The 9,801-nt window shown below is 38.9% G+C and overlaps 1 protein-coding gene across 3 annotated transcripts; it reads right to left on the bottom strand.

Moving 5' to 3' along the window:
• Positions 1–6,504: 6,504 nt before the first annotated feature.
• On the bottom strand, positions 6,505–9,639 carry bloc1s2 (biogenesis of lysosomal organelles complex-1, subunit 2). 3 transcript variants are annotated; one of them, XM_054789668.1, is made up of 5 exons: positions 9,543–9,639; positions 8,373–8,489; positions 8,172–8,291; positions 8,001–8,105; positions 6,505–7,546 (listed from the first exon to the last, which is right to left on the bottom strand). In XM_054789668.1, the coding sequence occupies exons 2-5, from the start codon at positions 8,413–8,415 to the stop codon at positions 7,515–7,517; spliced, it is 300 nt and encodes a 99-aa protein (XP_054645643.1). In that variant the 5' UTR covers positions 8,416–8,489; positions 9,543–9,639; the 3' UTR covers positions 6,505–7,514. The 3 variants fall into 3 exon arrangements, with proteins under 3 accessions (XP_054645643.1, XP_054645642.1, XP_054645644.1); XM_054789667.1 differs by lacking the exon at positions 9,543–9,639 and adding an exon at positions 8,632–8,824; XM_054789669.1 differs by lacking the exon at positions 9,543–9,639 and adding an exon at positions 8,742–8,814.
• Between the last annotated feature and the right edge of the window lie 162 nt (positions 9,640–9,801).

The raw sequence follows: 9,801 nt of genomic DNA on the forward strand, positions 1-9,801 counted from the left end.
CATACGCATATACTGTATATGTATACACGTACATGTAATACCTATATCATTGGTAATATTACCTTTTCCCCTACTTAAGAACAATTCGACATAAGAACGGTCGTCTGGAACCAATTGTGTTCGTAAGTTGGGGACCTAGTGTATTGAGTATTTTGTTGTTTTATATTGTGCTATTGAGCAGTGGTTAGCTTATTTTTACACTCATATGATTGTTAAGTAAAATGTTGTTTTATTTGTTTCGGAACTCGCCGTCAGTCTCATGTGATTGCGTTTCGTTATACAGTTGTACAGTAATCCCTCATATAAACGAGTTAATTGGTTCCAGTTCTGACCGTGATCAGTGAATTTCCGCAAAGTAATAATTCCTTGTTTATAAATGGAATATTTTTCCTTCTGAATACCATTATTAGAGCCTTCTTCACATGAAATAACACCCCTATAGTCAGTCACCTTTGCACTCGTATTACCCAACACAGTATATACAATAACAGAAAAGCCATATAAGACATAAATCAAACATGCTTGCATGTATTGTACAGGGAGATGAGTGGGTGGCGGACAGGATGTGACGTCAGTGGTTCGGAGTTGAGTTACGGTCACAACAGTAGCCCTTGTTATTATAATTATTATTGTGATCATTATGTTATTATTATTGTTCCTGTTGTGAGATAACTTAAATCTGCAATAAAAGCCTGTTGTTTTGGCAAGTCTGGTGATTTTGTGTCTCACCGATAATTACAGTAACATTGCTGACCAATGTAGAATACTACATACCGCAGTTGTGCAGTGTTGTTTGTGTACAGTGCAGTGCATGAATGAAGAAGGTGTGAGTGATTGGGGTGCCAAATTCAGACCTCACGTGGGTAGTCATGCCCCTCTCTCGTGGCAAGGACTGTCACATCTTACATGTGGCTCATATTTGCGCTTAAATACCTCCCAGATCTATTGGCTGCCTTGTATGGATGCAAACATGATGATCACAACATAGATTTTTTTTTGGTCTTTCTACTGTCATTGATTTACTGATTTAATTCAGGGTTGTGGGTGCAGTTTTGATGGTTTTTATTCCATTGTTGTGGATGCATTGAGTGCACGCAAGAAAGAGGGTGTCATTTTGCAATACAGTAATCCCTTGCCACTTGCTTTGAATTATGTGCATTCACTGAAAAATGTTAACAAATCATGCTGTTTCGTGGTTGAATACAGCCTGTTATTAGTTTAAAAAAAAAAGCATATTTATGCAAATTTTACATATTTGTTGCTTAAATTAAGCCTTTTCAAAATGGCTAAATGAACTAAAACACAAATATAAAGACACTCAGGAAGACTCATTGAAAGACGCTGTGATGACATTGTGACACTGGTCACTGGGTGTCAGTAATGTTAAGATTGTTTTGTGAGACACACAAGCATGAGTCTTATTTTTGTCTAAATAGCATATTTTCTCTAATTATGTCTACTATACAGAGCCATGTCAAAAAATTAGAATATTGTGTAAAAGTTAATTGTTCTCTATAATATCATTAAAAAAAATAAACCTTCATATGTACTAGATTTATTACACATCAACGGAATTTTTTCAAGCCTTTTATTTTTTAAATCTTGATATTTATGGCATTTAGTTCATGAAAACCAAAAATCAATGTGTCAAAAAATTTGAATATTTCATCAAAACAATAAAAAATGGGATTCATAATACAGAAATTTCAATCCACTGAAAATTGTTTAATTCCTGTATTCAATACTTGATTGCAGCTCCTTTTGCATGAATCACTGGTTTAATTTGGTCTGGCATGGACGCAATCAGCCTGTTGCGCTGTTGAGGTGTTACGGAGGCCCAGGATGCTTCGATAGGGGCCTTCAGCTCATCTCTGTTGTTGGGTCTGATGTTACTCATCTTCCTCTTCACAATACCCCACAGATTCTCTATGGTGTTCAGGTCAGCTGAATTTGCAGGCCAGTCCAGCACAGTAATACCGTTGTCAGTAAACCAGTGACTAGTGGTTTTCGCGCTGTGGGTAGGTGCCAGGTCATGTTGGAATATGAAGTCACCATCTCCAAAAAGGTTTTCAGCAGATGGAAGCATGAAGCGCTGCAGGATCTCGTGGTAGACAGCTGCACTGACTCTGCACTTGATAAAACAGAGTGGACCAACACCAGCAGATGACATGGCACCTGAAATCATCACAGACTGAGGAAACTTCACGCTGGACTTTAGGCAGCTTCTGTCCTGTGCCTCTCCAGTCTTCCTCCACACCCTAGGACCTTGATTTCCAAATGAGAGACATTTGCTTTCGTCAGAGAACAGGACCTTGGACCACTGGCCAACAGTCCAATTCTTTTTATCCAAAGCCCAGGTCAGACATTTCTTTTTTGTTTTGGGGTCAGGAGTGGCTTGACCGTGGGCATCCGGCTTCTGTAGCCCATTTCTAGGATACATCTGAGGACTGTTTTCCTTGAGGTCCCCAGTCCAGCCTCATTCCACTGCTTTGTGAGCTCAGTCAAATTTTTGAAGCGGCTCTGCTTCAGAATTTTCTAAAGCTCCCGGACATCTCTACTGCTTGTGCAGCGTTTCCTCCCACATTTTGATCTTCCAACAAGCTTTCCTCTTATGTGCTTTGGAACAGCACTTTGAACAGCCAACTTTTTCTGAAATTTATTTTTGTTTCTTGCCCCCCTGATGGAGGATGTCAATAGCGGTCTTCTCCTTATCAGTCAAGTTAGAAGCCTTCCCCATGGTTGTGGTTTTGTGATCTGAACCAGGCTGACAAGTTTTTATAGGCTCGGGGAACCTTAACAGGCGTTTTGAGTTGATTAGCTGATTTTTAAATTAGCAAACAGAGTACTTTGAGACTGAGTAACTGAGTACTGTCAGAATATTCTAATATTATGACACATGGATTTGGGGGTTTTCTTGAGCTGTATGCCATACAAATCTAAATTAAGACAAAAAAAGGTTTTGAATCGTTCACTGCATGCACAATGAACCTAGAATATATGAAGGTTTTAAAATTTGAATTATATTACAGAAGAAAATGAACTTTTACACAATATTCAAATTTTTGTAAAAGTGACTATTGTGGTGTTATTTCATGTCTAGTGGGCTCTAATAATGTTAAAAACCATATTTAAAAGGTTGTATAAAGGTTTTTTTATGCATTTCGTGGAAATTCACTTATCACTGGTCTGGAACCAATTAACTGCGATAAACAAGGTTTATCAGTGGGTAAACAAAGAAATGAACAGTAGAGAATTGTTATAGTAGGCTTATCTATTTTTTAATCTCTACAAAAAACAATATTAAATAATTTACTTTGCAGCGGCCAAAATGAGAAACGCGACCTGACCTCATATAAGCAGTAGAAGACGGAGGGATGGAATTTGCATTTAAGAACACACCCTTGTTATAATGACAAAAAAGGGCATTTTAAGTTGGTAATTATTTTATGTGCACAAAGCTTTTTAAGCGTAATTAAGTTGGCAATTGAAGTTATTTTTTTTTTTTTTTTATTTCCAAATGTTTCAAACAAGACCTCTACAGCGAGCACTGTTTTGAATAGCAATAAATCCAATAGTGATGCTAAAGTGCTGTGTCTTAGTTGTTTTTTCAGCCAAAAATGGCTTACTTGGCTAAAAAAAAATATTCCACAAGGGGTACTTTACTGAAATAAGGTTGAAAACTACTGTATCAGACAATGCTAAAAGTATACAGATGCTCAGTTATGAATTTTGAGCATTTGGTTTGATATCTAAAGGCTATGTATTTTTAGTCTTCATTACCGTTTATTATATTGTGGTTGTGTTTGTGTGCAAGCATGAAAAGGACCTTCAGATCAGTTTAGCAAGAAAATACAATTTGTTTATGACACCAAAAAAAATGTGCTCATTAAAAGGACTGTGTGTTCTTTCTCATTCACGAAGGCCATTTCACAATATTTTGCCCTCGCTCTGTAGTTACACAACTCTGCGGCGTGGCGTCCAGCCTAGTTATTGTTCCCCGGCCCAGTCTCCACTTTAGGTTAGATTCATAGCGTGAAATGCTCAGCCGCCGCGGATTCTCCCTGCTTTATGTTTAATACTTTCTCAAGATACATTCTCTGGGAAGCTAAGCGGTGGAGCTACATGTCGAACGATTACCGAAGGGATGATTAGTTTGTTTTGCATCTGCAAAGGACAGATCATTAAGTACACCTGAACACTGGAATAAGTCTCAAAAAGATGTCTTTGATCTCAGCTGCTAGGCAGCACATTTGCATGGTATGTGGAGATTGCTATGATATGCAGTGATGTCTTAATCACCCTTTTAATTCTCATTTTTTGGCATTTTGACTTTGCAACTGCATATATATACAGTGTACCTGCTTTTTACTGCAGAATTGTAGTTCCTTACTGTGGTTTAAGTATTATGTATGCTGCATTCTACCACTAATAAGCGTTTAGGACAGCGTTCAGTGAATTTCCACACCCAAACTGTATCGTAATTGTGCAGTCTCATTTGTGTGTAATTTCACAGTGTAACCAAAGAATCATTTACCTATAATTACTACGTCACCTCCTCTGTGCTTGACTGATTGCTGGCATCCCATACAGCGTTTACAAAACCCAGAATCATTTAATGGACCCCAATTGTGAGCCTCTGGGAGGAGAGAAGCTGAATTTCTACCCCAAGGTGCTGCAAACAAGCAGCGGGAGAAAAAAGTAGGAGATGGAAGGATAATAATGCAGCAACAGTAAATAATGTTACAGTATGAATAATGAGTTCCCTCTGTGGCCAGGGGAGGCCCCAACTGGATTAATGACAGAGACCTGTTTTGGATTAGTCCTTGCACAAACACATGTGCAGGACCTATCAGGTACACTCATACTATGGGAAACAGTGGATGGGTCGAGATCGGTCAAGATGATCAGTTGCATGGAGTAAAAAGTTGATGTGCTTGTGCTGCTTTGAGCACACTGCTTATTACTACTGAATAATCCATACTGTATACTGTACACTCACCAGCCATAACCTTCAGTACAGCTGCACAATCAATCCCAATGCAAAAGCTGTGTCAAAAAATTGGAGTACTTTCAATAACTGCGTACACCAGTTTGAACCGCAACCATATCTTTTTTACTCTTCCTTCTTTAGTTTACTTACAGTTTAGTTACTTTATTCTAGTACGTAACAGGTAAAAATATAAACACAAGAAGTAAATAAATTATCCGTAATGGCTGAGACCTGGAGAAGGGATATAGGATTAAATATCCTCTGCTTCTTCCTACTCCTTTCTGGACATATTGAATTATGCGAGCGTAACCATTAATACTTCTTTTTAAGCATGTTCAAAACCATTAACATTACCAAAAGACATATTCTTTCATGATCATCAGTGTTTCCCATACATTTATTTATTTATGTCACAAATACATTTGGTGCTAAATGTTTGTCCTCAAACGCGTTATAAACGGGACGTCTGTGAATGTAACTTGTCGTTCCAACTCCATACAGTAGATGGCATCAGAACTAAGGTTTTTAACACAGCTCATACACAACCTGACAGTTTATCAAAAAAATAATAGTTTTTTGTTGCAAAACCACGGCCTTTATTTGTGTGGACGGTGTCAGGGCCGTGTGCGTAAACATACTCTTTTATTTTGTTATGTTTTGAAATAACATACATTAGTTCCTCATAAAATAATTATAATATAGGTAATATTTTGGTTTGGTTTGGTTTAGTTTTGACAGTGTTTTCATGGTGTTAATGTCATCAAGTTAAATATTTTTAAACTATCCGTCTGGAATTACAGAAATTAATTTTTGACAAAACTTCATCCTCATTTTGAGTCATTGCGTCCACTTTTAAATTAAACAGATTTTGCTATGCTTATATTAATCCAAAACACTGTATCAATTAGGAAAAATGTAAAAACATGCTCACTAAAAATGTGTGAAATGTGTGCCTTGCCCTCCAACCACTTTTTTTAAAGCTCTGCCACGGTGCACCACGCTCCACTGACGCTGCTGACAGCGGACGCTACTTGCTGCCACTCGATCATCTTCCTCTTGTTCGTAATGCCACTGCTGTGTCCTTCAAATATTATGTTTTTACGGGCCTCTAGCTCTCCAAATAAGATTTCCACCTCAGTCTCGGTAAATTTCTTCATCTTTGGCTTCTCAGCAGCCATGATTCAGAAAAACTGAGCGAAATGCAATCAAGGGTCATTAAATATGGATGCCACATTCATGAGCCAATTTACCTTGACCATTTATGGCAGGCAAATTGAAGCCATGAAGAGGGCGTGACGTGGGGTGGAGTTGCGTACGCACATTTGGCCAGCAGGTTAGATCTATAAAGCACAAATTGCATTAATGTGTGCGTTCGCCACTTTTTTTTAGGTCTGAATATTGTCAGTTCGCACATTTTGCATTTCTGTGTATGCAGACTATTAGTCAGATTTCCACACACAGTTTTATAAGTGAGGCCCCTGGTCCGCCAGAGAATAAGAAGCTGTAGCAGGAGGGAGTGTTGCCAACCCTTCTAGATTTGTGCCAAATCTAGCAACTTTTATTGGTCTTTTGACACTTTTGAAGACGCTAACATTAAAGAACATATCACTCTTCTCAACGAACAGTGGGTCCTCACAGGCAGCGCCATCTTGCTTGTGACATTAAAAAAAAAAAAAACACACACACACACAAAAAGCAGCAACAGAAGAAAGTTCTTATTTGTTTTGCTTTTCATGTATTTTTTCTCTTCACTTATTGTCTCTCTCACAGCATCCATAAAGATGACATGCGCATGCGTCAAGGCTAATTACACAAAGACCTCATCTCAGCCTCACAGTTTGCAGTCCAGTGGGAAACGCTCATCATTTAAATGTTTCTGTGTCAAACCAAACTGAACATTGTCGTCTTTGTAAATGCAGAACTGTTTACACAATTCATGAACTGGATCTCATTATATTGCGTCACGGCCAGTGGGTCGGACTGCAACAGAAACCTGTGACAACCTTGAATGAAAGGTCAGTGCAATCAAATACACGTCGTGTTTTATTTTAAAAGCCTTGACTATAAAATGTTGACATGTAAAACAACATTTCACTCATGTCAAATTGCAGATTTTTTTTCTACAAAAAGCACTAACATGGAGAGCAGCTCCATAAATTACGTATTAAGCTTGTCATGGAAGATGTCTACCGTCAGTAGTCTTTGTGCACGCTTCATGTATGTTACTACACTTGATAAGTGGTGTTCAACTCGTGCGGTTCATCTATTACTATTGTTTGTCAGGGAGTTAGTGTGCATCTTCTATACAGTTCAAACTGATTGATACTCTTTCTATTTAGATAAAGTGCATACACACCTTGGTTTCTTTAAGTCAGTTATATAGGCGTTCAAACCCCACAGCCTTCATCTGCTCCCTGCTCACTAACCCTCTTGTGGGTGTCAAAAATGGCCTTGTGTCTCAAGCCTGTGTCCGATGTGAAGAGAGAAGGAGCGTAGGTATTGGAGCACTGCATCTGTGATACAGTCAACGCTTCTCCAGTTTTTTGAATCTGGCCTCTGTGGAGAGAAAGGCAGGCTTCATGCTGAAAGATGTCAAACAAAATGCTCTCATAAGGGTTTAAGCAGAGGTTGGTTTGTAGTGTGACATCGCCATCTACTGGAGGACTTAATGCTATGCAGAAGGTACCACCATCAAACTATTGCGATCAATTAACCAATTAACTGTACAGGCAGTGTTTTAAGTGGCAATATTCCTAAAAACGCATCCAAGCATAAAAATAAACTAGGTACCGTTAATATCAAAACAATACTACTCCCGTTTTTAACTTTAACGACTAAGGTTAAAGGCACGTCACTTCACGCATTTGCCTTTTTTAAAAAAAACATTTTGATTTGTCAGTAAGTTTAATCAGCACAGTAACAAAAAGCAAAACAAACACAGAATCAACCTTTTTCACACTTACTAATCTAAGATCCCAGGGTTTATGTATTACCAAGACAAGTTTCGTACCTAGTTTCTTGGAATACGCATCCAGTTTATAAGCTGCTTGTTCTAGTGCGGATACCTGCTCCTCAATCTGATTTATTTGGTCCAGGTAGGGCTGGAGGCTGGCATCTAAAATAGAATACACATTCACTGGAGAGGGTCAAGAAGAAAAAACAATTATTATGCTTGACTCACACTTATTGTTGAGATCCTGCAGGTTTCGGCTGATGTTGATGCTGATGTCTTTCATTTCCATGTACTTCAGGCTAGTTAGCTTGTTCATGTTCTCCAACAGACGGTAATCCTCGCAAGTGGCTGAAATAAATAAACCAAAAAATGTTAATGTCTGTTCTGGTCCTTGAAACACAACAAAATGAGTGCATTATTTTAAGACACCAGTGAGTTCTCCTTGGAGGAAGACGGACATCTTTTCAAACATGTCGGTACACAACTCGTTGATGTCAGGCTCTGCGGGCTCCACAGCCTCTTCTGCTGTCTCCACACCGCCATCACCTAAACGTAAACAAAGTCGAAGTTGAAGTTAAGTATACTCGTTCTAAGACAGAAGGCACCATATAAGCGGTGTAAGTAGTTGGGTTGTTTATGCGATATTAGCATTAGCATGCTACGGAACCTGTAAAGGAAAATGGCTCACTGTTGGTGTTGTTTTTTTTAATAATGGGCACCAGTGCGTCCTCTGAGCCTTCTCCTTTACTCCTACATTCTACTGTGACGATTAGAGGAGCCGAATGTGCACCAGGTGACCTGGAGATGCTGTCCATTGCGGCAGCGTCGTCTCCCGTGGCAGCCATTAGTATATTTCTATTATGACGCCCAGTTTCCCCCCCCCCCGTCACATGAGCCAACCACTTCCGGTGCTCAAAAGCACACTGCCACGCCTCCTTCTAAATTCATCGCGTTAGCCTTCCTTCCACTGAACTCTATACTATTGGAAGGGGCGTCCTTGCTGACCGCATGAAGCCATTGGTCGGCCATCTTGCTTCACCCAAAAGAGCACACGCGCATACACATCCATGTATCTTCATTCACTACATTTATTATGTTTCGGTATAAAAATTAACACGAATTAACAAGAATTCAATTGAAACAGATTAAATTTACTAGACTCAAATCTCAAAATTTCCCTCCAGTTTAAGTTTTTTTTCCCTACTTCTATGGTGTGAAATTACAATGCATAACAACTCAATTTCGGTGTTCACAAGGTATTTGTTATGAAAAGGATCTACCTAGTATCAAAGTTAAATGCAACACATACCTTTAGAAGATGATCAGGTAAGTCAAATATTGTTGGAACTGCATTTTGTCGCAATCTAACAGTCTGGCAGGTCTCGGTGAAATGACTACAACAGAGTTGCGATCTGGCTGCAGGAATCCACCTGTCTCTCCGCATATATGCTACCCATTGCTTTAAAAGTTTAGCATTGCAGTGTGGAAATCTAAAGGAGAATAAGTGGTAATTTACAACTACTTAGATGAAAAGATGCTTACAGATTGAAAGTATCTATTTTTTTAAACAATTTTTACTATTTATAAGCATTTACCTACCTGTGAAATGTAAGTCCCTTCTCACGATTTTCACGAGTATCACGATTTGTGCAATTAATAGCAGCACAAGACGGCATCTCGAACTCCTCTTAGTTCTGAGGCTTTCTTGTTTTGGGTGAAACAACATGGCGACTTATATACTTCCGATGGCTTCAGGCCTCCAATGCGCAGCAAGCGATCGGGGCCATTCCAGTTGTAGAGTTCAGTGCTTCCTTCTTTTAACTGTCAAATCTCAATATGGTCAAGTGTCAAGGTAATT

Source organism: Dunckerocampus dactyliophorus, chromosome 10 (genome assembly GCF_027744805.1).
Source record: "Dunckerocampus dactyliophorus isolate RoL2022-P2 chromosome 10, RoL_Ddac_1.1, whole genome shotgun sequence".
NCBI lineage: Eukaryota > Metazoa > Chordata > Actinopteri > Syngnathiformes > Syngnathidae > Dunckerocampus > Dunckerocampus dactyliophorus.

What these genes read in the sequence shown, in the direction of transcription:
- bloc1s2 (XM_054789667.1), bottom strand. Translation starts at nt 8,788, where the DNA reads ATGGCTGCCACGGGAGACGACGCTGCCGCAATGGACAGCATCTCCAGG. An exon ending in TAAAAAAAACAACACCAACA is followed by an intron (nt 8,490 to 8,631) that starts GTGAGCCATTTT and finishes GTTTACGTTTAG; the next exon opens with GTGATGGCGGTGTGGAGACA. An exon ending in CCTCCAAGGAGAACTCACTG is followed by an intron (nt 8,292 to 8,372) that starts GTGTCTTAAAAT and finishes TATTTATTTCAG; the next exon opens with CCACTTGCGAGGATTACCGT.